The sequence below is a fragment of the Danio rerio genome, chromosome 20 (assembly GCF_049306965.1).
Source record: "Danio rerio strain Tuebingen ecotype United States chromosome 20, GRCz12tu, whole genome shotgun sequence".
NCBI classification, from domain to species: domain Eukaryota; kingdom Metazoa; phylum Chordata; class Actinopteri; order Cypriniformes; family Danionidae; genus Danio; species Danio rerio.
Genome location: NC_133195.1, coordinates 55,011,939 through 55,038,825, shown reverse-complemented (window position 1 = coordinate 55,038,825; position 26,887 = coordinate 55,011,939). Strand labels below are relative to the sequence as shown.

Sequence of the window (26,887 nt, the reverse complement as noted above, 5' to 3'; positions counted from 1 at the left end):
CTGGGATCACATTCTGGAAGCACTTTCGGAGAATACAGGTAATATTTATCAATCAATCATGCCTTTAATGTAAAATCATATAAACATAATGTTTTAAACATTCGTTATTGTAAACAACTGAAGTAGCTCGCTGTATACTCGTGTTTCCTAGAGGCGAGACTGATTTCACCTAAAGGGTATTTATAAAATATTCATGATTCAAGCAGCGTTATTATTTATTAGAAATGAGACATTTGGAGAAAAAGAAAAAGCTGTGCAATGATACACGTTTTATGATAAAGCCGTCCGTCCATATGTGTAAGGTTTTTATTCACTAAACTCACTTCATTCGGTTTTGGCGGGACTCCAACACTGACATCAACACCATTAAACTGACTGACGGGTAAAACACATTTTTTATTATTAATTATTTCTTGATCAGCTAAGATCGTGTCAAAAACTGTAAAAATGAAGCTGAAAATTAGCCGAGCTCGCCAGAATGTAGGCTATTTAAACTCTGTTAAAACCAAACATTTTGAGAAATCCCTCAGTAATTTCCTCAGTAATTTCCAAACAAACATGGAGCTAATAAAACCGACAATGACTCTGCTTTCTTGTGGTCAAAGTTAATATTTACTGGCTTTCCTTATTATGAATTATTATTATATTTACTTTGATAAGGGTGATGCGTTTTTATAATCCAAAGGCTACATTTCAAATAAATGCTAATGCTAACGTAGTTTTAGCCTGGTAATATCAACACAAAACTGAATAAGTATTTGAGAAAACCTTATGTCTGAAAATACAACTTATGAAGACTTTCAGTGTGGTTTTGTGAAGATCATTCATGAGTATGTAGCATTAGCAGAATGCTAAACTGTTAAACACTATTCGTAGGCCTAATGGGGGTAATCTAAAATGTTTTTAATAATATACTCGCCCTCATATAGTTCCAAACATATCTATTTGCCGATTTTTCCTCCACAGAACAAAAGATGCAGAAGTTATTAATAAACCCAAGACAAAACTGGATGCTAATATTTATTAATTCTATGAACCAAACTCTAAGAAAATGATTGTTGAATTATACTTAATTTGAGTGAATCGTTATAATTCTGTCTGCTTGCATAACATTTTCATACGCTTTTAGACAGAATTAAACAATGTTTTTTATAATCATGATTTATTTTTGATGTTTCTGTTTCTGCCACTGCATATCAAATTTTGACAGCATGTTTGGAATATGAGGGTGAGCTACGTCTTTAATAAAATAAAAATATAAAAAAAACCAATGAAGAATGTTGCCTAAATATCAAGTTATCCATCCGCTTTCTTCAGAAATCATCACACAGAGCAGTATTTATAAACATTTGAGGTTTTGAAATGGTTTCCGTCTCATATCCTCGTCTCTCTTGCAGATGAAGACGCCATAAATTCCAAACTTCAGACTGGAGATCTGAGGGAAAAGTGTCCAATATTGCCAGGAATGTGAGAGGTGATGCACCAAAAGAAAATCAGTCATTTGTGTCTGTCATGAGTTTGGTTTTAAGATCATTTAGTCTTTGTGCAAAGTCTGGTTAAGGTGCAGGTAAAGTGGTTTCTTCGTCAAGAGGTTGAGTTTTTTCCTCTTGAAGTCAGTCGGTTTCTTGTACCTGAAATCAGATTCATACAAATAACATTCAAGGGTTAGTTCACACAAAAACAACATGGACTGTGTTTGGTTCCTTTTCAGAAGCTTATTCGAGAGGTCAGATTTCATCTAAAGTATCCTTAAGGGGTTGTTCACCCAAAAATGAAAATGTCTTGTTAATTTACTCACCCACATGCCATCCAAGATGTAGGACATTCATCCTTGTTGATTCATATAATGGCATTGAATGGTGACAGGTTTTTTTAGATTGAAAATTAACATGCAAACGAGTCCAGATCAATAACAATGATGACACACTGAGGTCTCATGAAGAGAAACGATTGCTTCGCGTAAGAAATTGAACATTATTTACAATATTATTAGCTTTAATCCACAGCTGTCATTAAAATTACTGAATTACAATCGGACTATGTTCGCATGAGTGCTGAGAACTGTTTGACCAGGCTGTAGAATAATTATTGAGCTAATAATATTGTAAACAATGTTCAATTTCTAACACTGAGCGATTGTTTCGCTTCACAAGGCCACAGTGTGTCATCAGGAGCCATGGTTATAGATTCGGACTTGTTTGTATGTGATTATTTTTAAAGGGCACCTATTTTACCTCTTTTACAAGATTTAAGATGAGCCTTTGGTGTGTCCAGAATGTGTCTGTAAAGTTTCAGCTCAAAAAACCCATCAGATAATTTAATACAGCTTCCAGAATCTGCCCATTTTGATGTAGCAGTGTAGCTGTTTATGTAGACTGTAGCTTTAAATGCAAATAAGCTGCTTCTCCCCTCCCACCGTTCCCATGTGCATGTCTGCTTCTCATCAAGCGGCAACCTCCCGCTCTCCCTCAGGAAGCCAATACGGAAGTAACTAAAACTGCAATTCATCTGAAGTTCCGCTAGTCCTGGCCGCTCCTGGCTCCAAAACAGAGCAAATTTCAATTGAGCCCAGTGTTAGAATGGCCAACTTTACAGCAGAAAAAAAGGTGTTTACAGCCCGGTACAAAAAAAGATTTTAGTTAATACAGCTAATATTACCCTTCATGACAACTGTGAGGGGGTGAATTTTTTTATAACTCATCCGTTTCCTTTATATTAAGTTATATTAAGTTTGCATAATTAAGGGCGTGGCCACTTGAGTGACAGCTAGGTCTCGTTGGTCGCCGTCACGTCACCTCAGCTGAATCCTGCAGATTAGCCACTGAACTCGGCATATTTATCGTATTTCTGTGTTGTTTTATGAGGCTTTACACACTCAACTGCCTTTTGGACTTGTTTCCCACAATTATTAGATGGCATGGCATGCTGAGGGCACTTAATGGTGCTCACAAACCATTCACGTGGCCTCCGTTTCCCATGTGAGTAAAGTTATCTACTTATATACCATCTCTATACATGTATTTGTTTTATTTAAGATCATTTATCGTTTATATTTATATTTAGAGCTGTAATGCACTCCAGAATCTGTCAGATTGATTAGCTGTAGGCTCTAGATCAGTCGTCTGAAGTGTTGTCATACAGTGTTATACTGGATTTCATCAATAGTCTTACAGTAACTAACACAGACTATATCTGAAGTGTTTGGAAGTAATTCGCGTTTTCCTCCTGTTGAAAAACGTCATAAGAACAATGTTTAGTGGCTCAATGTATTACAGCAGTGTTTTTAAAAGTCTAAACACTTTATTGATATAGTGTACAGCCAAGCACAAGTGGTCAGAATACAAACGAGTCGCAGGTGATGAAGTATTAAGCGTTCTCCCAAAGTAAAGTGTGTCTGAACCAGGTCCAGGCTAAATGCCAGCAGGTGTCTGTAGCTCCGCTCACTCTCCGCCTCTTTGCCCTTGTTTGGTATCCCGCTGTGGGTGTGATGACGCTTGACCAAAATGGCGACGGTTGGCCGCGCCTACTTGTGGCTTCTTTTGCGCTCTTCAGAAACCTATGGGTGACGTCACGGACACTACGTCCATCTATTTTACAGTCTATGCTTCTTATGCGTTATGTCCAGTGTTGCCAGATTGGGCAGTTTTGAATTTGATTGTGGGAGTAAAAAAAGGCATAGTTGACAAAATCTGGGCAGTTTTGAAAGGTAAATTTTATATGCAACTAGGTCTGTGCAATAATCGAAAATCCGATTTCGATTTTGCCTTCTAACGATTATGAAAAATCATTAATCGAGATAAACGATTATTGCATCATATACCGCTCCCTTTCCAGTTGTACACGTGTTGATCTTAAAAGCGCGAAAGACAGCATGATTCTGTGTGCCGCGCACACACAGAATTGAAGCATGCAGTCAGCATTCGGTCTCACTCGCACACTGAGACGAGCAGAGCGCAGTCAGCGCACACATCTAAAGTCATCTTAACGTGAGCGCTTTAATGGTCAAATAGGTGTCAAAATGCGGTGTTTAGTGATTATATCAAGCATCATTTGTGTAATAAACAAACGAGTTTCAAAAGAGAATCAAAAGACACGCGAAAGAGAAACCATTAAAGAGACAGCGCGCTATAATCCTTCTGCCGCCTGTTTTTATGATTATTAATCAAACAACAAATGGAGAACATGCCTCGGCTCTTCACTGAAGGACTTTTGTAGCTAAAGTGTTTCGTAAAGTTTGTTTTATATTTTTATCCTATTGTATTTATTTCTCTTTCCTTTGCAGGGTGGAAAATAACTGTTTGTATACAGTTGAAGTCTGAATTATTAGCCCTCCTGAATATTAGCAACCCTTTTCCCCCAATTTCTGTTTAATCAAAAGATTTCTGAACATAATAGCTTTAATAACTCTTTTCTAATAACTTATCTATTTTATCTTTGTCATGATGACAGCACATAATATTTGACTAGATATTTTTAAAAAATACATGCATTCAGATTCAAAGTGCGATTTAAAGGCTTAATTAGTGTTATTAGACAGGTCATTGAATAACAGTAGATTCTTTTGCAGACAATCAAAAAATATATTGCTTAAGGGGGCTAATATTATAGACTTGCTTGAAAAAACCTACTTTTATTCTAGCCAAAATAAAAATAAAAAAGCCTTTCTCCAGAAGAAAAAAATATAAGAGGAAATACTGTTAAAATTCCTTGCTCTGTTAAACATCATTTGGGAAATATTTATTTTTTACAAAATTCTCAGGAGCGCTAATAGTTTTGACTTTAACAGTAATCGTTTTGAATAATTGTGATTTCAATTATGACCAAAATAATCGTGATTATGATTTTTCCCAAAATCGAGCAGCCCTATATGCAACTGTGTGGTCCTATTCAGTTAGTAGAGAACAGTGCATAGCGCAAATCGTGCGGGCCCACCTGCAAGAGGAGGTGAAGGTACATTGCATCAAAATCTGACTCCCTGTACAAATCTGACTCCCCTTCGCGTACACGCACATCACACAGCGCCTGCAGTTACACTCACAGCAGTTTATTATGACACTTTTATCAGTCTTTTTTTCCGCAATTAACAGCAAGAACAAACAGAAGCGCTGTCTGATTGACAAGCGGCACCTAATTATGTTCAAAAGAATTTAAAACGCCAAATGGGACGACTCTGTACCTCATTTCAAAGTAAAACATACTCTAATAGGCAGTGTAATCTACACAACAATAAGTGCAGTGTGTGGGTGAGAGGGGGCAGTGTTTCGAGGTCATCCAGTTATGTTGTGGTTCTGCGACTGCTGGTTATGGTTGCGGTGTGGTTAAAAATTATGAATATATGAATAATATAAATTAAAATAAATATTAGTCAAATATTTTAGCCGTTTTTTTTGTGCGTTTGGGCTGGAAAAAGTTAGTTATATCTGGCAACACTGGTTACATCAGATAAACAGCAGTCAGTGACAGAGATGAAGCTGAAATACAGCTCATTAGTCAAAAATACCAAGTAACATATTTGATGTATTTGTGGTGGAGTTTATTCAAGCCTTTCTGAAACGATGATTCTCTCACACACACACACACACACACACACACACACACACACACATGCACGTTGTAACGAACAAACGTTACATGCTTTAATTGTTGTTTTAGTTTCTTGTGATGCGAGAAGCACTGGTTGCAATATTACTACAGGCCACTAGGTTGCACTAGAGGGGAGTGAGAACTGGATATATTCCAGCTCACCATAGAGCAAGTGAGTCGTGTTTGGTAGAGGGAACCACATGGTGAACTGAGGCTACCGACCCACTCCGGTTCTGATTGTTTTGAGAACATTATTGTTGCTGCTCAAATGTGAGTATTGAATACGTTTTAAGTTTGAAAGTATTTTCAATGGTTGGTTGTGATTTGCCCTATGTTTATTTCTTATGTAGACAGGACCTGTTGTCCTAGAGATGTTCAGATGAGGTGTTTGTTGGTTCTTTCAATGGACTGCAATGATTTGGTTTCAACGTTCTTTATGCTTCTCATTGGCAAATGAACTATATGTGTACATGTGGAATGACGGTCAGTGACTCTTAAATTCATCATACTACCGTTTTCCCAGTGTGAGGAAGTGGATCTTATTGCATCGCACTCAAATCCATCTACGCAACATTCACCCAACCATCTATATCATTTACACAGACTGTTTACATTCAATGACTGCTTGGTTTTGGATATTGATTACTTTTGTTTGTGTGGACTAAATACTGTATACACATGTAGAGAAATTAAACAAGAAGGAAAAAGGGAAAAACAGGCTTGTGAAGTTTATTTTAATTTCAGTATGTGTGAAATAAAAATTCTGTGAACTCCCTCAGTGTAACATCTTGCATGCATAGAGGTGGTGTTACAGATGGCGCCCGAACAGGGACATTCGTGAATTGTATTTTACGAAGTCCTTTGAATTATAAAGAGATATTTCACTGATACTGAAATTCTTCACAAGCAAATATTACAAATTTACAATGGAGGACAGAGCAGCTAGTGTGGATTATTCAGATGAAGCCTTCACTCATCTCAGAGATCCTGTAGCTAATCTTATAGATACTTTTAGTGAATTGTATCTAGATTCAGAAGTAGAAAAAGAAAGTAAAGATGAGCCTCCACAGCAGGGACAGGAAGACATTAGTAAAATTGATGACTTTCCATCACCACCCCCACCCCTTGACTTTCATAATGATCAATTACAGTTTGTTATTAGTTGTTGCTAGATTTTTGGGGTGTTGTAGTTCTATATTTCACAAGTCCAATTGTAATTAGCGGTATTACAACTACAAAAAAGTCAACTTGCAATAGCCAATCAGCTTTCTGTTATTAAACTCAGTGCGCGCGGCGAATGTGACGTCATCGCTGTGTTTGCGGAAGTTCGCTTTGAGTGCGCGTGACATGATTTCGGCTGGCAGAGTATGCCGTTATTTCACTGACACATGTCGCAAGCGCAGTTTTATAAGTCGGGAGCGTTGTAATGCGAAAGAGCGAAATTTAAATAACTTTATTTTACCCCTAATTTTGTGCTTTTACATTTTCTCTCGCGTGTTTTTAATATTGCGATATAGGTCTTAAATTTAACACTTAATGGTCTTAAAAAGGTCTTAAAAGGTCTTAAATTTGACATTATGATATCTGCAGAGACCCTGTCCATGATAGACGCGGTGGAGAAAACTCTGCAGACATCCGCTCATGTCTCTATCCAGAAGAATCGCTGTAACAGCCGAGAGGAGAGGAAACGTCACACCAGCAGGTCAAATGGGTCACAGTTACTTTCATTCTCTCAAACGCAGTGAAATGGGGGCTTCTGCTGTTAGTGGAAGACTTTCCAGCAAACACACACGCAGTGAAATTGTGCAGAGTTTCTGCGTTTTTAGGTAGTTGGAGCGTTGTAAATACTCGCACTCGCCTCCCTCACCATTGTAAGCTACGGCGACATAGTGCATACGAGATAAATGACGTCAGTACATAATAATCGGTTATGATTATTACTGAACCGATACCGAATTGTCCGCGTCTGCATCGCAGTGCGACGAAGAAACACCCCTACTATGCGGCCGTGGTGATTATAGCGGTTAAGAATTACAGCAATTTTACTCTCTTAATTACAAACATGCTGTTTTAAAGATGTTTAAACTAATAAAAATCACAGAGAGTTGAATCAAATATTTTAATCCCAGTTTATTTGCAAAAAATGTTCTGTGGGCGTGTGTAAACATGTTATTAAAGAAAAATGGCTCTTGTCAATCAATTTGGTAGGCGAGGAAACCACACTCCGACGTCACATTGTGATGGGCCACTGATTATAGCTCACTGGTAGCTCACTTGTTGGGTTTCTATAAGGTTTGGGCGATGTCGACCAATTAGGCCAATTATTGTACGATGTCTAATGTGAAACATCGCAATGGACGATGACATGGTCATCATGTGAAAATGACATTTTCACATGATGAGGGGTTGATAGAATGCATGCGACGTACGTATCTTAAGAGCGAGAAGGGATCTGGGGGTGAGATGGGTGCGCGACTTATTTGAGGACCGGGAGGGAGATGCACGATTTCTGGGAGATTACCACTCGTTTGCTGCATTATGAGTCCCGCAAATGCATAGAGACTCCCGGAACTTCCGGGAAACTTGGGATGTCTGAATATTAGGTTTAACAGCTATAGTGAGACGCAAGCTGTACAATCTTGATAAACTGTCCGACGTGCACTGCTCTCTGCCTGGAGCTCAGAGGAGTGCATGACAGAGTGTGTGCGTGTCTGTGGCTATGTGTGTGTGTGTGTGGTCACGTGATGTGCGTTTTTAGCGGACGTCAAACACGTTGTGGATGTGTATCATTCTCGTTCTAAAATGCCATTTTAACACTAAGACATATTAGTGTAAACGGGGCCTGAGTGTGTATTTTTTGCGAGCGGGTTTGCGAAGGGGGCGGGGCAGAGGACCGGCTCAGCAACGTATTGTCTATTGGCCATCGGCGATGGACGATGTCATGGTCTATCGGCCCAACCCTATTTTCTATCACTCCAATGTGACTTTATCACTATACCTACAGTTCTGTCCAAACAGCTATGAAAAGTTGATTTTCGTCATAGGTGCCCTTCAATCTAAAAAACCTGTCACCATTCACTTCCATTATATGAATCGACAAAAGCCACAGATTCAGCTCAAAATCTGCTTTAATGCTCTACCGAAGAAACCGAAATTCTCCTACATCTTGGATGAGCGGTGGGTGAGTAAATTAACCCTCTAATTTGTGTTCAGAAGATGCACAGATCTCAGGGGATTGAAATGACATGAAGGCGAGTAATTAAAAGCTGAATTTTAATCATGAGGGTGAACTATTCCTTTAATGCCAGTTCAATGTAGAGCAAACAACTGGTCTGATACTCACAGCTCAATAACAATGGGACCTGGCTTGATTTCATCCATTTCCATGAAAGCGAAACACTTAGTGCTGGTGAATCTTTTCTTGGGTTTGTAGTGCTTGAATTCAAAGAAAATAGCTGCGCCTGCAGAGAAAACAAAGCACAAAAATATGTCATTAATAATTAAAAACCATTTAGTGGAGTGATATAGAGCTGTAACACTATCAAAAACTTGCCGGAACTACTTTAGCTGTGGTTTTATATGAAAATAACAACACACCTTAGAATGCTCATTAGCCAATCAGAATCAAGCATGGTAACAAACTGTAATACAGTTGAAATCAGAATTATTAGCCCCTTAATTTCTGTTTAAATTAAAGATTTTAATATAGTTATAGAATAGTTTTAATAACTCATTACTAATTACTGATTTCTTTTATCTTTGCCATAATTTTCCAGCCTCCACTGCTGAGACTGCAGCTCTGCACAAGACTTTTGTCCAGCAGAGAAATTAAAATGGTCGTGCCCAACTCAGTCTTTTTTTTTCTTTCAAGGTTTTTTTTCTTCATTCGCCTCGGTGAAGTTTTTTTTCCCTCTCCGCTGTCCCCACTAGCTTGCATGGTTTGGGATTGGTAGAGCTACGCATCGATGAATTTGCTCTTCAGTGTTTGGACTCTCAGTAATGATGTAAACCAGGGGTTCTCAACTGGCTATGCTAACCACATTTTTACATGGTCATCAAGCCGCGACCCAAGTTTTTAGGAACTATAATACAATTTTAGGAATTATAATTAATTTATATTTATTTGTTAACATACACGAGTAGTGAGATGAATTATAATAAAATCAGCAAGACTTACAAATAAACTATACAGTATTTCATTGCTGTCATTTAACAAAATGTATCAAATTACAGAGTAAAAGTGACAAATACTGTAAACTGTGGTTAGGGTATGGAAAGGTTCAGTTTCCATGAACTAAACTGTTAATAAAACATGTTGTCTGGTTTCTAAATGTCGTTTTAATTTAGAAGGTTTCGTGCTCTCTTGTGAGAGCACCTCGCTACTTATGACACACTGAGGCTTGAAGTCGTTTTTGCTGTCAATAAATGTAAATCCATACTTCACATATTCGGAGTCGTACCTGTGTTTTGACTTATTTTTGACTTCTTATTTTATTTTTTTTAATTTTTAATTTCACATGTCAAACAGTACGGTTGTCGTGCACGCATTTTAAAATAAAAGTCAAAATAAGTTAAAAATTTAACTTTTGTTATTTTTTTTTTTTTTTATCAAACACTCCGCGACCCACTGAAAATGTTCCCACGACCCACTTTTGGGTCGTGACCCACCAGTTGAGAAACACTGATTTAAACCACACTGAACTGAGCTAAACTGAACTGAACTTCAACACTAAAAACTGAACTACTCTGTTCCAGTTACTATGACCATTTATGTGAAGCTGCTTTGACACAATCTACATTGTAAAAGCGCTACACAAATAAAGCTGAATTGAATTGAAATGAATAATGACAGCTCAAAATATTTGACTAGATATTCATCAAGACACTAGTATTCAGCTTAAAGTGACATTTAAAAGATTAAATAGGTTAATTAGGTTAACGTTAGGGTAATTAGGCAAGTCACAGTATAACAGTGGTTTGTTCTGTAGACAATCCAAAACAACTATTGCTTCAGGGGGCTAATATTGACCTTAAAATGGCTTTAAAAAAATTAAAAACTGCTTTTATTGTAGCCGAAATAAAACAAATAAGACTTTCTCCAGAAGAAAAAATATAGGAAATACTGTGAAAAATTCCTGAATCTGTTCAACATCATTTGAAAAATATTTGAAAATGGATAAATATAGCACTGGGGGGTGAATAATTTTGCTAGTGTTGTCTTGAATGCGACATCAAAAGCACACTACTAGCAGTGCATAATGACTTTTCAGCCACTTCAGTGATGCTCAAATGCAAAGTTAGACCTTTGGGTAGTTTTTCCAGATGTCTCTGGATTTCCACATCCACACTAAAATGAATATATGTGTCCTCCTTCCGCGTGGCCACTGGTGTGTCCTGGACTGGGTTCAAGTCTATGCCATTCAGATCTGAGAGAAAGAAGTGAAAACGAGGAAACGTCAGACAGTAGCTATGTTTCCATCCACCTATTTTTTTTTATCAATATATTTGTATTATTAAAATATGAAGCGACCCCCCCCCTACCAAGCTCGCTGAGGCCCCCTTGTGGGCCGCGACCCCCCTGATGGGAACCACTGCTCTAAGCCATACAATATGACTTTGTGGATCTACTGATTTCCATTATATAATAATGAATGTCTTTGCTGCTATCAGAGCCATTTTAATCAAACGTAAATTCTTCCTTTGATCAAGCAGAAGAACTGATTCATCCCCCAGTAACATAACTCCTGGATCAAGTTATCATTAGCAATTTTTCCTAATTGTTTGTATTATATTTCTCCAATAGGTTTTAAGTTTGGAACATGTCCAATGCATATGTAATTTACATTTAGTCATTTAGCAGACGCTTTTATCCAAAGCGACTTACAAATGAGGACAAGGAAGCAATTTACACAACTAAGAGCAACAATGAATGTGCTATAGGCAAGTTTCAGGTCTGTAAAGTCTAAGAAGGAAAGCATTAGTAATTTTTACTAATTTTGAGTACAGTTAGTGGTATATACAGAGAGGCAATTGCAGATTAGTAAGGAAATTTGAGACTAAATATTTCAGTTTTTGGTCGTTTCTTGAAGACAGTGAGTGACTCTGCCGTTCTGATGCAGTTCGGGAGTTCATTCCACCAACTGGGCAGATTGAGCGCGAGCGTTCGGGAAAGTGATTTCTTCCCTCTTTGGGATGGAACCACGAGGCGACGTTCATTCACAGAACGCAAGTTTCTGGAGGGCACATAGATCTGCAGAAGTGAGAGCAGATAAGAAGGAGCAAAGCCAGAAGTCACTTTGTAAGCAAACATCAGAGCTTTGAATTTGATGGGAGCAGCAAATGGCAGCCAGTGCAAACGGATGAGCAGCGGAGTGACATGTGCTCTTTTAGGTTCATTAAAGACCACTCGTGCTGCTGCATTCTGGAACAGCTAAAGAGGTTTGATAGAGTAGTCGCTAGTAGAGAGTAATAATGTACCAACCTCGATTTTACATCTAGAACAACATTCTGAATATGAATTGCTCATCTTGTGCAATCGTTCAGATGAATAATATACGCTGTGTAAAATATTAAACTGTATGATCAACATGATATGATAAACATGGCTGATCATATGATGTGTTAAAGGGGATAGTTCACCCAAAATGAAAGGCGTCTGAGCTCTACCTTTAACACTGACTGTAATGTAGGGGTCGATACACTGTCCTGCGTCTTTCAGACCGATCTTCTCGATCGTCAGAGTCAGCAATGTCATTCCAGGCTCCGAGGGCAAACGTGGTAACAGAGAACCTGTAAATACAGCAAACCTTCATCATTATAATGAATAAATAAGAATAATTTCTAAGATAGAAGACAAACAAATCAACTTTTACAACATTTTATCAACTTTACAATAGCTGATGGAAAAACACCCACATGTGTAATCTTAATATGAAAGTACTTTAGTCAATCATTCATTCATTCATTCATTCATTTTCCTTCGGCTTAGTCCTTTATATATCAGGGGTCACCACAGCGGAATGAACCGCCAACTACCAGCATATGTTTTAAGCAGCTGATGCCCTTCCAGCTGCAACCCAGTACTGGAAAACACCCATACACAACCATCCACACATACTCATACACTATCCGCAATTTAGTTAATAATCCCCCTATAGCGCATGTGTTTGGACTGTGGGGGAAACAGGATCACCCAGAGGAAACTCACGCCAACATGGGGAGAACATGCAAACTCAGAAATGCCAACACATCCCACACAGAAATGCCAACTGACCCAGCCGGGACTCGAACCAGCAACCTACTTGCTGTAAGGCCACAGTGCTAACCACTGAGCCACCGTGCCGCCTCACTTCAGGTTATTGACAATTGAATATTGTTAGTTTTGATAATGCAGATAGAGAGCCAAAGTGACCATCATTAACCCAAACTAAAACATAAATAATGTTATGTTTTAAAATAAATAAAAGGTTAAAAAAAACAATTAAAGCAATTAATTTCTCATCTGTCCATTAATCCTTTTTCATTTCTCTATATAAAAACAACACAAAAGTAAAAATTTATTTAATTACTTAAATCAGTAATATTAATACAAATAATTTTAAATTAAATATTTGTATAAGCAAGTGTATATCCAGGGCCGACGCGTCCATAGAGGCGACGTAGGCGGCTGCCTAGGGCGGCAGAATAGAGAGGGTGGCATCCCCGACACTACCCTCACCACCTACGACCTCAGTTATATTCGCGTCTAGTGCGGTAGTATGGAGAGGGCGGCGTCCCCGACACTACCCTCACCACCCGCGCCCTCAGTTACATCCGCTTGTAGGGCGGCAGAATAAAAGGGGAGCGTCCCCAACACTACCTACCACGCCCTCAGTTATATCCGCCTCTAGTGCGGTAGAATGGAGAGGGCGCTGTCCCTGACACTACCCTCACCACCCGCGCCCTCAGTTATATCCGCGGCGCCCCAACCCCCCGCTTTCACGTTAGGGTTGAGGGCGGCGTGACCGTCCTTTGCCTAGAGCGGCAGTTCAGCTTGCCCTGGCCCTGTGTATATCAAATACTTCATTTCAGTCCAGGGTCTTAATTTGATTCTTGATTCAATTCAGTCAATTGATTGATTCAATAATTGATTGAATTCAGTCTACAGAGTGTGAGCCAATAAATCAAAACAAGTTTGACTTTTTGATTGGATTAAACAAATTATAAAACTTTTACTAATTAAAATTAAATCAGAAACCTGGACAACAACCTGAAATAAAATAAGTGTTAAAATGATACAACTAAAATCACTATAAATCTCAATAAAATAAAAACTACAGCTTACACTAAAATTAATCTCTTAACTGTAACCAAAATAACACTAAACAGAACTTTATTTGGATTTTATTTTAATGGCTAAAAATCATATTTATGGCTGATGATGTTCTTTAGGTGCTTAAACCGTAGGTTCAGCTCAGTGAGCACTATGTAGTGAATGACCTGGAAGTCGTGAGGTGAATGAGGGCGTTGAACCTGCTCCAGTACCAGCGTCCAGATCCTCCTCAACATCCAGGTTTTCCTCTTCACCTGGGGCAAGAATCTTCCTAAAAGCACACACAATCCATCATCCATCACTGTAAGCGCATAACATCAGCACTAAAACAGAGACAAAGCCTATTAGAATAAAGCTCACACTTTACAGTATTGCATATTAATATGTATAATAGTAATAGTATTGATACATTAGTTGCCACTAGTGGACCTATTACGCAAAAATCGCTCTTATAAGGGGAATAAGCAGAATAAAATAAGAAAGATGAATTAATGATGTTGTTTATAATCAGACTTGACTCATTAGCATAAACAGCAGCCCTGAGTGAGAAGCAGCCGTCTGACCATTAACCATTAGAGCGTTTGAGCTGCTGAAGATAATGTCACCATAAACTAAGAGGATTATAAATGCATAATAAAATAAACATATTAAATATTAATATTAATGCACACTAATATTCTGTGTGTAACAACAACCTTTAAATCACTTTATATCAGGGTATCTGCAGGGTCTTCAAAAGCCAAATTTTAGGCTGTAAAAAGTCTTAAATCCACTGAAATATAGTGTTGTAGCTCTTAAATCATTTTAAACGGGTCTTAATTTTCTTCTATGCGCATTTGAAGCTATACCCATCCAATCATTAACAATATATGTCAATAAAAGTTTTAAGAAACGTTTATTTATTAACTTTTTACTTATTAATATGGTTTAATTATCCTCCTTACATTAACACTTGTTTTTAAGTTTTTTTTAGGTTTTAACTTGGCTATTAAATAAATCTTTAGCGTTTAGCCTTGTGTAAGACTGAAATTTGATTTATTAGGGTCTCTAAAAGGTCTTAAAAAGTCTTAAATTTGACTTGATGAAACCTGTAGAAACCCTATATATATATATATATATACACAGTTGAAGTCAAAATTATTAGCCCCCTTCGATTTTTTTTTCTTCTTTTTTAAATATTTTCCAAAAGATATTTAACAGAGCAAGGACATTTTCACAGTATGTCTGATAATATTTTTTTCTTCTGGATAAAGTCTTATTTGTTTTATTTCGGCTAGAATAAAAGCAGTTTTAAATTTTTTATGTACCATTTTAGGGACAAAATTATAAGCCCCTTTAAGCTAAATATTTTTTCTCGATAATCTACAGAACAAACCACTGTTATACAATAACTTGCCTAATTCCCTTAACCTGCCTAGTTAACTTAATTAACCTAATTAAGCCTTTAAATGTCACTTTAAGCTGTATAGAAGTGTCTTAAAAATATCTGTGTTAAAAATATCTTAATAGTGTGTGTGTGTGTGTGTGTGTGTGTGTGTGTGTGTATATATATATATATATATATATATATATATATATATATATATATATATATATATATATATATATATATATATATATATATATAAATAAAAGAAATCAATAATGAATTACCTCAAAGGCACTGGTTGGACATCAAAAGGGAAATCTTTGTTGTAGGTCAGAATATTCTTAATAACTGCAGAGAAACAGATCATTAGCAGGTATGAACTATTTATTAAGCTATCTTATAAGCAATATTGTACTTTTAAATGAGTTTTAAACAGCCAAAAAGAGTAAAGTATCAATATAAAAGTATAATAATATAATAATTTTGTGTATCAGACGCAAAATAGAGCATGAAGTAGATACTGTGCAACAGGTTTTCATCAAAAGACTGAAATTCTTGAATCAAATATGATATTTATAGGGTTAATCTCAATCATAGGTGGATATTAATATACATACTGGGTTCCAGTTTTTTCAGGTCTTCTAGCTTGAACTCCTCTTGAGATTGTGTGCACTAAACAAACAGCAAATTCACAATTTATATGATATCCTCAGTTCATAATGTTCATAATCGGTGTTCATAATGTGAAATAATGCACTGCGGTGGCGCCATTTTAATAGTGTCTTCGATTTATTCAGTTTGTTTGTCCATGCAAAAGATGTTGTGATTGGTTTTTCAAGGTGTTACTAGATCAAAACCCAAAACAGTGATCATTTCCTCATCCTCCACTTTTTTCAAAAGCTGTTTGAGTTTCTTTCTTCTGTCAAACAAAGGAAGCTACACGGAATAATAATAAAAATACATTTTATTTAAAGGCGCCTTACTAACAACAAGGACGCCATACAGTAAAACAAGAGCAATAAAACAACATAAAAATATATACACAACATAGTGCATATACAATTCCGTATTAAAAGCCATCTTAAATAAGTGGGTTTTGAGTTTTGATTTGAATAATGTAAGAGTCAGATTTTCTGATGGCAGGTGGTAGTGAGTTCCAAAGCTGGAGAGCAGAGCGGCTGAATGCTCTATTGCCCATAGACGAGCAGAGGGAACAGACAAGTTGAGGGAGGAAGAAGCAATGTGGATGAGGGCAGACAAATATGGAGGGGCAAGATTGTGGATGGCTTTGAATGTTATCATCAAAATTTTTAAATCAATTGGAAAATGAACAGGTAACCAGTGAAGCTGCTGCAGGACAGGGGTGATGTGATGAGAAGAAGGGGTTCTGGCGATGATACGGCCAGAGTTCTGGACCAACTGAAGCTTACGGATGGGTTTATGAGTTTGACCAAAGAGAAGAGAGTTGTAGAAATTGAAACGAGATGTGACAAGGCTATGGACGAGAACAGCAGTGGCATGAGGGGTAAGAGAAGGGCGGAGATGATTAATGTTGCAGTAAGCAGACCGGGATGTAAGAATCAAAAGACAGGGTGCTATCAAGGATGACACCCAGACTCTTGACCTGTTTAGAGGGTTAAGTGGAACAGCCGCCAATAGTTTTGGAGAGCGTTGATTTGGTACCAACAAGCAAAACCTCAGTTTTTAAGCTGTTTAATTTGAGAAAGTTAAGAGAGAGACGAGATTTGATTTCTGCTAAGCAGACTGTAAGGGATGAAGGTGGGTAAACAAGATGAGGGTTTGGCAGAGATAGAACTAGGTGTCATCCGCATAGCAGTGGAACTGTATGTTATATTTACAAAGAATATTACCAAGGGGAAGGAGATAGATGATAAAAAGCAGGGGCCCAGGACTAAGCCCTGGGGTACACCCGAAAAAAATGTAAAATGCTGAGAAGCGAATGATTTGAGTTGAATGAACTGGCCAGAGAGATAAGATTTGAACCAGTCAAGTGGGATATAGGTAATGCCAAGAGAAGAAAGTCTATTGATGAGGGTGCTGTGACGAATAGTGTCAAAGGCCGCACTCAGGTCGAGGAGAATGAGAATAGATATTAGTCCAGAATCAGCTGCCAAAAGAAGAGTGCTTAAAAAAAACAGCAATTGAGGTACATTTTGTTCCTACTATGGGCTGCTACTATCATTCTTCAGAATATCTAGTTTTGTAGTTTTGACAGAAGAAAGAAATTCACTAAAGTTTAGAAGTGAGAGTAAATGATGAGAAATTGTTTATGTTTGGGTGAACTGTCCCTTTAACTCTAATCTCATTGTGTCTGTGTTTAGATTCACTCATTACAAGACTGACCTGTAAGGCTGCACTTCGCATTTCAAGGCATGTGGCAAACTTTCCCAAGGTTTTCTTGAAAAAAAAAAAAAAATATTAGCAGATCTAAAATTATCTCAACAAAAACACAAAAAAACTATAAGTCTTATTCAAGCAACATTTGTATATATAGCAGGCCAGTAAATTCCTATTCATTTAAAATTTGGAGTGTAGCATAGATACACGGCCTTACTTAAAACTCTCTACCAGATTCACTAAACACTTCGTAAACATCAGATTTAAGATTTCATAAACAAATGCATGTTAAAGTCCACATAAAATCAAAATAACAGTGTTTACTTTGCTTACGCACATTAATAGCCTTGAAAAATTAATCTGTGCAAGTTAATCCACTGAAAAAAATAGTGTGTGTTGGTAATCTTAAATCTTCTGCTTCTGGAACAGCAGTCCTTCTCTGATTGGTTGAAATATACATAGCCACACCTATGAAGGTAAATCAGTAGCAAACCTTGAGAGCTTCAATAATGAACAGTTCTGCAAATTTACCTCAGCACTTTATTCCAGTTTTGCTGTAACACAGGGGTCACCAATCTCGGTCCTGGTGTCCGTGCAGGGTTTAGCTCCAACTTGCCTCAACACACCTGCCTGGGTGTTTCAAGTATACCTTGTAACACCTTGGTTAGCCTGTTCAGGTGTGTTTGATTAGAGTTAAAGCTGAAATCTGCAGGACACCGGCCCTTCAGGAACAAGTTTGGTGACCCCTGCTGTACAACCTCAAGTCGGCACTCACAACCTCTCCGATTTCGCTCTACATGTGCAAATCCCGCTGCTCTCACATTTGCTGCACATTTTGCAAGATTCCTGTAGCAGAACTTCTACAGAAATGTATTTACCAGTAAAAGAGCAGCAAAGTTGGTTTACTGGCTAGAGTCAGCAATCCGAGAGTAAGTTTTAGTTTTTAGTAATTATTTATACCTTTAATACCGTGTCTTGATTATTGTCTGCGTGTGCAAATCAAGAGATTCAGCCTTTCACGTCAGAGCTGCGAGTGCAAATTTCAACCAACACTAGGCTTGGGTGGTAATACAGTATATCGCGGGATCTAAAAATAGCAACTGTTTCAGTTTCAATACCGGTATACCGTCATAAAAAACAATGCACTTATATAGGAGACAAGTATTAAATATTATTTATTTAATGCCTACAAATGCGTACGCGTGATTGTTATCTAGGGACAATGTGGCGAGTCGCGCACCAAGTGACCTGCAGTTTGGCAGTATTTCCAGTTTCGACCGAACAAGAAGGGAGCTGTGGTAAATACGAACTAGAGGTCTGCATTCTTGCGGTGCGGGAATAAATTTCCAAATAAAGCGCGGGAGCGGTCGGTAACTCTGGTGTAATTTGAAAGGGAGCGGGCGCGCGGTCTAGCAATATCGCTCCCGAGCGAGCGAGCACACGCGCATACGGGTGTGTGAGAGAGAGAGAGAGAGAGCACAGTGCTGTGTGTTGCTTGGTGCTGTCTCTCTCTCTTTCTCTGTGTGTGTGTATGTGTGTGTGTGTGTGTGTGTGTGTGTACGGGTTTTTGTGACATATCAGGACACAAATCTGTATGACATCGGTATGACACAGGTATTACTAAAAGGAGGTGAAATATGAGGACATTGGTGACGTCCTCATTTCTCAAAAAGCTTATAAATCCTACAGAATGAGTTTAATCAGAGAGTAAAGCTGCACACAGTCTCCTGTGATGGTTGGGTTTAGGGGTGGGGTGAGGGCAATATAATATACGGTTTTGACAGTATAAAATAAATAGTAAACCTATGTAATGTCCCCACATTTCACAAAAACAAACGTGTGTGTGTGCGTGCGTGTAAATGAGAGAGAGCATCCTGCGCAGATCTCTAATACGAACAAGACAAACAGGTGACCGTGAAGGTTGCATATACGGTTTTCAGTTTATGAATGGTTTAGGCACAAGCCAACAGTTTGGTGACGCTGTTTGAGTTTTACGTCATAATTTTTTTTATTATGCACGGTAATACCGGATACCGGGGTAAAATAGAGAGGAGGTTTGACTGTATCAAAATTTGGATACCACACAAGTCTATCCTACACATTAAAATATTGTTAACATAAGTCCTCATATTTAGATTTGTAAGCTCTCAAGGTTTGCTACTGATTTACCTTAATACACCTCTCAAATCGTTAGTTTGCCAAGAGAGAAAGATGATTGGAAGAGCTCCCTACTTAATATTCTACAAACTTGTATAAAACAAAAATACAAACAGTTTCATAATTATAAAAGTTACATCAGAACAGCTTTATCTCATAAATGAGGCCCAAGATTGTGACAATTCTGTGTGTGTGTGAGTGTGTGTGTGTGTAAAATGCTTCAAAATGCAAGTGGTGCTCACTGCAGAGCCAATTGGGCAGAGCTGAGCTCTAGAAAGGGGGAGCTTGAGCTCTAGCTCCTCCTTCCTTGCACTTCTTCAACAAGTGATGTCACTGGGGGTTGGGGTTAGGGGTGGTGTGTATATATGCATTAAAACAGCTTATAGGAGGAGGAGTTGGAGCTCAAGCTCCCCCTCGCTGGAGCTCAAGTGGCTCTGCAGCGAGCAGTGTCTCTCAAAATGTGCCCTTTTGATTCCTTGAAATGTGACTGACAGCTGTCAATCAAACATACATACCTTCTGCTCCTCTGTAAAATCGTGCGAGTTTGAAGACTGCACTTCTTTCTGGAGCTGCCTGGCGAGTCTGACGAAACATCACATTATTAATTAACCACTGAATGTGCTTTATATTTAATTATTAGTTTTTTTGCAATGCAAGTTACAAGTTAAAACACTAGAAATAATCAAAGCAACAAAATAAACATATGTAATAGGGCTGCATGATATTGGAAACAACACAGACATTGTGATATTTAGTTTTTCTGCGATATATATTGCAATATGAATGTTATTTAACAAGATGACTTATTCATTCATTCATTCATTCATTTTCCTTCAGCTAAGTTCCTTATTTATCTGGGGTCACCACAGTGGAATGAACCACCAACTATTCCATATGTTTTACGCAGCGGATGCCCTTCTAGCCGCAACCCATTACTACGAAACACCCATACACACTCATTCTCACACACACTCATACACTACGGCCAATTTAGTTCATCCAATTCACCTATAGCTCATGTGTTTGGATGGGGAGAACTTGCAAACTCCACACAGAAGTGCCAACTGAATTTGCATAAAAATAATAATCAAATTACAAACATAAATTGAAGGAATGATGGTTTTCTGGAAAGAATTGAGTTACAAAAATATAATAATCAAATGTAAAATTACACTTTATACAGTAAAGGTTGTCCTGAAACTATTCAACACCCATTCTAGACCATTATGAAACTTTTTTTTTGATCCACTTCAAATGTTGACTACTATATTCTTCATTGCAGAAATAAATACAATTAATATTTGTTAAAGCTACATATTTGATCATTTTTAGTGCCCAACAGGTTAAAATTCACTTCAAATCTTACAGTCACAGACCTTAAAATATATTTCACACTATTAGGGTTAATCTTTGCATGTGTTCTGAAGTGTGTTTTCTGGCTAATATAATCCCAACCTAACATTGCAGATTTGCACAATACGATATCGATGCTGAAGCAATATAATTTGCAGCCCTAATATCAGGGTGTTGACGGGGTCTTATAAATTCTTAAATCTTAAAAGCTACATTTTAGGCCTTAAATCTACTGAAATGTTATGTTGTATATCCGAAATCTTTTTTAACAGGTTTTAATGTTCCTGTGTTCATGTATAGCTACCCAATCTGGGGTGCGTTTCCGAAAACCATCGTTAGCCAAGGAAGGTCGCAAATTGTGTCGTTACAAACATAGTTAATTATTTGGCGTTTCCCAAATCCGTCGTTCCAACGAACGTAAGCAAACTTGTAAACTTGTGCACTTGCAACTACACCTCTAGAGCTGTAGTTAGAAACATAGTTCCTGGCTGTGTTCTATATCTTAATATTTAAATAAATAAATTAATAAAAAGCAGCCACTAAATTATTGTGGATTGATTGGTGCGACCAACATAGCTGATTCACTGCCCCTCCCCCTTCCTGATCGCTGTTGACAGCACGCACACACCTTCAACAGACAGCAATGGCAATTTTTTAGGAAACAACAACGGGTACGTGTGTCATACATTTATGTCTTCGCTAAGTAACTTTCTAGTTAAATACTAAACATATAACGTTACTTACCAGGCTTAAAATTTTCAAGGCTCATCAAAGTTCTTGTAACATAATTTGTTTAGTATTGTTTGATGACGAGGGACGAAACATGACTGGGTTCATGAGATTCTACACTTTTATGAAGAAATTAATTAATTCATTTATTTTATTTTCGGCTTGGTTCCTTTATTAATCCGGGGTCGCCACAGCAGAATGAACCGCCAACTTATCCAGCATGTTTTTACGCAGTTTTTACATCCACACACACTCATTCACACACACACACACTCATACACTACGGACAATTTAACCTACCCAATTCACCTGTACCGCATGTCTTTGGACTGTGGGGGAAACCGGAGCACCCGGAGGAAACCCACGCGAACGCAGGGAGAACATGCAAACTCCACACAGAAACGCCAACTGAGCTATGAAGAAATTATTATTTTTAAAATGAAAAATTGTGTTTTATCACATTGAAAACCACAAAACCCCCCCCAAAATAAATGCATTAAATCAGCTTTTCAGAATCTAGTTTGTTTGGCACCGCAATTCTTTGGCTGGTTGACTTACAAGGGTCAAAAATCTCAATGCTTTAGTAGGGTAATCAATAGAAGAAGCTGTATTGATAATATTGTTGCTCAAAAAGGGTCTGTATAGTGAGTGTATAGTGAACGCCTTTTGCTCAGGTTGTTATTAATTAAGGCGAGGCAGTGGCGCAGTAGGTAGTGCTGTCGCCTCACAGCAAGAAGGTCGCTGGTTCGAACTTCGGCTCAGTTGGCATTTCTATGTGGAGTTTGCATGTTCTCCCTGCCTTCGCGTGGGTTTCCTCTGGGTGCTCCGGTTTCCCCCACAGTCCAAAGACATGCGGCACAGGTGAATTGGGTTGGCTAAATTGTCCATAGTGTACGAGTGTGTGTGAATGTGTGTGTGGATGTTTCCCAGAGATGGGTTGCGGCTGGAAGGGCATCCGCTGCGTGAAAACTTGCTGGATAAGTTGGCGGTTCATTCCGCTGTGGCGACCCCCGATTAATAAAGGGACTAAGCAAGAAAATGAATGAATGAATGTTATTAATTTATCCTCATTATTTAAAAAAATAATATATAGTAATAATATTTAGTAATAGTTAGTAATAATTGTAAGAGTAATTCATTAAAACAGCATTATTTAATTTACTAAAAACAAAAATATAACATTATACACCCTAAGATTTGGTGTTGCCTCATCTGGCCACCCCGAAGAAAATTTTCTGAATATTATAGGTGGCGCGGTGGCTCAGTGGTTAGCACTGTTGCCTCACAGCAAGGTCAGTTTTTGAGTCCAGGCTGGGCCAGTTGCCATTTCTGTGTGGAGATTGCATGTTTTCCCTGTGTTGGCGTGGGTTTCCTCCGGTTTCCGGCCTAAAACTAAATTGGCGGTAGTGTATGAGTGTGTGAGAATGAGTGTGTATAGGTGTTTCCCAATACTCAGTTGCAGCTGTAAGGGCATCAGCTGATTAAAACATATGCTGGAATAGTTGGCGGTTCACTTTGAACCTAGATATAAAAGGGACTGAATGAAAATATTATATTTTTTAAAAAATCAATAAAATATATATAATAATGGTTACAGTTTTTCAGCTTTCATCACAATGTCTTCATTTGTGCTTGAGAGCAAAAGGAACGTAACCACTTAAAGGAGATTAGCCTGAAAAATATTGAGTACGTTTTAATTTTTGGGTGAACTAGCCCTTTAAGACTGACAGAATAATGGGAGATTTCAGGAAAAGTGACCTAAATGGCAGCAAACCAGACAGTAAACTCCACCCAGAGCTAGAGGGTGTGGCGCTCAACATAACGCCAACAGGCTGTCAAACACTGCACGTCTTCATGTATTGATTTATTTACTCCCTCAGACATGCATAAACACAATAAAGCAGAGAAACGCAAACATCAAACCACAATGCGCTCTTATTATAGCAAACAAACGTGCAACTTTCAGCATCTGCGATCCCTTAGTTATCATGTAATCAATGAGTTCTGTTTGTTTTGTATTCTAGTTAAATCTAATCAGCTCTAAACTCTCTGGATCATCTCTAGACATTATTTTTCATCATAAATGCGCGACTTACATTTGATATTCATCGATGGCTTCCACCAGCTGCCCCCACGAATCAAAGTCCGTGCCTTTTTTAAAGCTGGCGTGCCATTTCTGCACGGTCTTGTTGACATCTGACATCTTCTCGGGTTAAGTGTGACTCTAAAAGTGCTGTCTGACATCTCCGGCGAGTTTCAGTCCTAGTTTTATCTCCAGCAGCGCCGCATTGTTGCGCTCGGCCGGGGAAACGCACGCACTGGGCTCCGGATGCTCCGGTGGCACCGACGCAGGCCTGCTGCGAGTGCAACCGAACTACCTGTGGCTCTACCGGAAGCGCCCACCCAGAACGTTTTCAAAATAAAAGTCTTAAGCTTTGAACGGACGCTACAGTGTAATCTCAATCGTTTATTAGCACTCATTTTGATCTTTGAATCTTCCTTATTATTGCATTTTCTGAGAACACACCGTCAGTGAGTCTGTTTAACATGTTTATTCTTTTATTTTCAATTGAATTCATCTGTATTTCTACAGCGCTTTTACAATGTAGATTGTGTCAAAGCAGCTCCACATAGAAGTTTTAGTAAATGTAAACTGTGTAAGTCCAGTTTTCAGAGTTGAAGTTCAGTTTAGTTTAGTTTAGTTCAGTCAGTTTGGTTTAATTTTCACTACTGAAAGTCCAAACACTGAAGAGCAAATCCAGCGATGCACAGCTCCACAAGTCCCAAACAATGCAAGCCAGTGGAGCGACAGTAGAGGAACAAACTTCACCGATTGACCTGAGTGAAGGAAAAACCTTGAGAGAAACCAGGCTCAGTTGGGCACAACCATTTCTCCTCTGGCAAAACTTCTTGTGCAGAGCTGCAGTCAAGGTGCCGGAAGCTGGAGAACGCTGGACGTCCATCATGGAGAAGCTACAGGTGTGAGTAGGTCAAGACTGACTATATTAAAATAAGGTCATTTCCAATTCAGTTTCTACTGACACTATCACGTCTTTTTTTAAGAGAACAGCTGCTGTAGAACTTCAAATGTTCAACAACCTTAATGGTATTGTATGTCTTAACAATAAAAATGAAAAAAATTACATACTCAGACGAGGATCGGCGGCGTCGTAATCTAACGTGCTAACCACTGGACCACAACAGTTGTATAGTGAGATGTGACTCATCTTAGTTATATCATGATTAACCTGCAGGCTGGTTATAGATAAAAAGAGCAGAACTGCGGTAAAATAGTGAATGAGAAGACTGTGGTCAAGTAAATAAATAAATTAATTTAAAAAGTGTGACTGCTGAGAACAACAGATTCTGGAGCTAGGGAAATCGGCCCTCGTGGCCAAAAAAACGGACCGGCCCACCGGGAATTCTTCCGGTCCTCCCGAATAGCCAATCAGGGCCTGTTCTGACCTATGGGATCAACATGGAGACTCGTCTGTCACTGGGGTCTTTCAGGAATCAGTCTCATGCTCTCCACTTCTCCATGACCACTATGGCATCTGCTCAGGATACGGCCTGGTCCAGGATTATGGAGACCTCTAGAAGTCCTCTATGGATGCCATCTTCTCTTCGCAGGTCACAATCTCTAGAGGCCTCAGGATGATTATCCCCGTATGGAAATAGGGAACAAAGAAGATTTTCTGAGAATGCAATGATCGGTGTGTCATCTCTTGCTTTTGCTCTAAAGTTCTTGTATTGTCAGTTCAAACGATAAAAAATAAAGCGAATCAATGCCCATTCTCCAAGTATTTCGGTTAAAAAGTTACTATTTTTGTTTTCTTAATGCTGTAACAAAATGATAGAATCTATAATTTATGTTTCAGATGATCCTTCTAAAGAAAGCATTAAAGTCAATACAGCAAGGAGGTCAGTAAATATTCATTCATTCATTTTCATTTCGGCTTAGTCCCATTATCAATCCGGAGACACCACAGCGCACTGAACCGCTAACCCATCCAGCATGTTTTTTTACGCAGCGGATGCCCTTCCAACTGCAAACCATCCCTTGGAAACATCCACACACACCCATTCACACTCATACACTAAGGACAGTTTAGCTTACCCAATTCACCTGTACCACATGTCTTTAGACTGTGGGGGAAACCGGAGCACCCAGAGGAAACCCGCAGTCTAAACACATGCGCTATAGGTAAATTGATTAACTCAATTGGCTCCGGTGTATGTTTGAGAATGAGGGTGAATGAGTGTTTTCCCAGTGATGGGTTGCAGCTGGAAGGGCATCTGCAGTGTAAAAAATGTGCTGGATAAGTTGGTGGTTCATTCCGCTGTGGCGACCCCGGATTTACAAAGAGACTAAGCGGACAAGAAAATGAATTAATTTATTTACAGGTAATATAATAAAAAAACACACCTTTACATTTTATTTAGAATTCCCCCTTATCATGAATAGTAATAAAACTGAGTAGTATGGGCATTTATTCGTTTATTTAAAGTTTTAAATTTCATTTAGCAAAAAAACTAAAAATTCATTATTGAAATAAAAAAATTTAAAATAAAAATATTCGTTTGGGAAAAAAAAGATATTTTGTGTGTGTGTGTGTGTGTGTGTGTGTGTGTGTGTGTGTGTGTGTTTGTGTGTTTATCATCTTTGCATAATGACTTGTCTATATTTTATTTTTTATCCTAGATTAAACAAACCAAAAAAATCTATAAGCAAATTCTGTGACCGTATTCTTTCGACATTTCGCCTCTACCTGCATATACAAAACATTTTATTACATATATAAGTTATAATCGCTACTAAAACAAACATGCAGCTAAGTAATGATGCATGCTGCACGTTTTTTATTTATTTATTTATTTTTATTTTAGGCTTTGAACCATTACATAAAGTAATAATGCAAACTCAGATATAAGCTATATCCAGGAACATTACAGGAATTGCAAAAACACTACAAGAAATGATAATGAAGCAAAAAACATAACAGGTGTTTGGGGGGGGGGGGGGAGAT

The 26,887-nt window shown here is 38.2% G+C and overlaps 2 protein-coding genes across 3 annotated transcripts in view; one reads left to right on the top strand and one right to left on the bottom strand.

Annotated features, from left to right (window-relative positions):
• The window catches only part of mia3 (MIA SH3 domain ER export factor 3), a 449,969-nt gene that overhangs the window by 77,322 nt on the left and 345,760 nt on the right, over positions 1-26,887 (top strand). The window lies entirely within an intron of this gene.
• aida (axin interactor, dorsalization associated) lies at positions 45-24,242 on the bottom strand. 2 transcript variants are annotated; one of them, NM_200790.2, is made up of 10 exons: positions 23,957-24,242; positions 20,294-20,360; positions 17,628-17,681; positions 15,881-15,935; positions 15,548-15,611; positions 14,062-14,165; positions 12,250-12,372; positions 10,887-11,009; positions 8,927-9,044; positions 200-1,631 (listed from the first exon to the last, which is right to left on the bottom strand). In NM_200790.2, exons 1-10 carry the CDS (start codon positions 24,061-24,063, stop codon positions 1,535-1,537), a joined length of 912 nt encoding a protein of 303 aa, NP_957084.1. In that variant the 5' UTR covers positions 24,064-24,242; the 3' UTR covers positions 200-1,534. The 2 variants fall into 2 exon arrangements, with proteins under 2 accessions (XP_073788330.1, NP_957084.1); XM_073932229.1 differs by lacking the exon at positions 17,628-17,681 and having other exon boundaries at positions 45-1,631; positions 23,957-24,211.

Excerpts from the sequence above, each read along its gene's own strand:
- aida (NM_200790.2), bottom strand. The coding sequence starts at position 24,063 with ATGTCAGATGTCAACAAGACCGTGCAGAAATGGCACGCCAGCTTTAAA. Across the intron at positions 20,361-23,956 it reads GCCATCGATGAATATCAAAT|ACTCGCCAGGCAGCTCCAGA; the intron begins GTAAGTCGCGCA and ends ATGTTTCGTCAG. Across the intron at positions 1,632-8,926 it reads GGTCCCATTGTTATTGAGCT|GTACAAGAAACCGACTGACT; the intron begins GTGAGTATCAGA and ends ATCTGATTTCAG.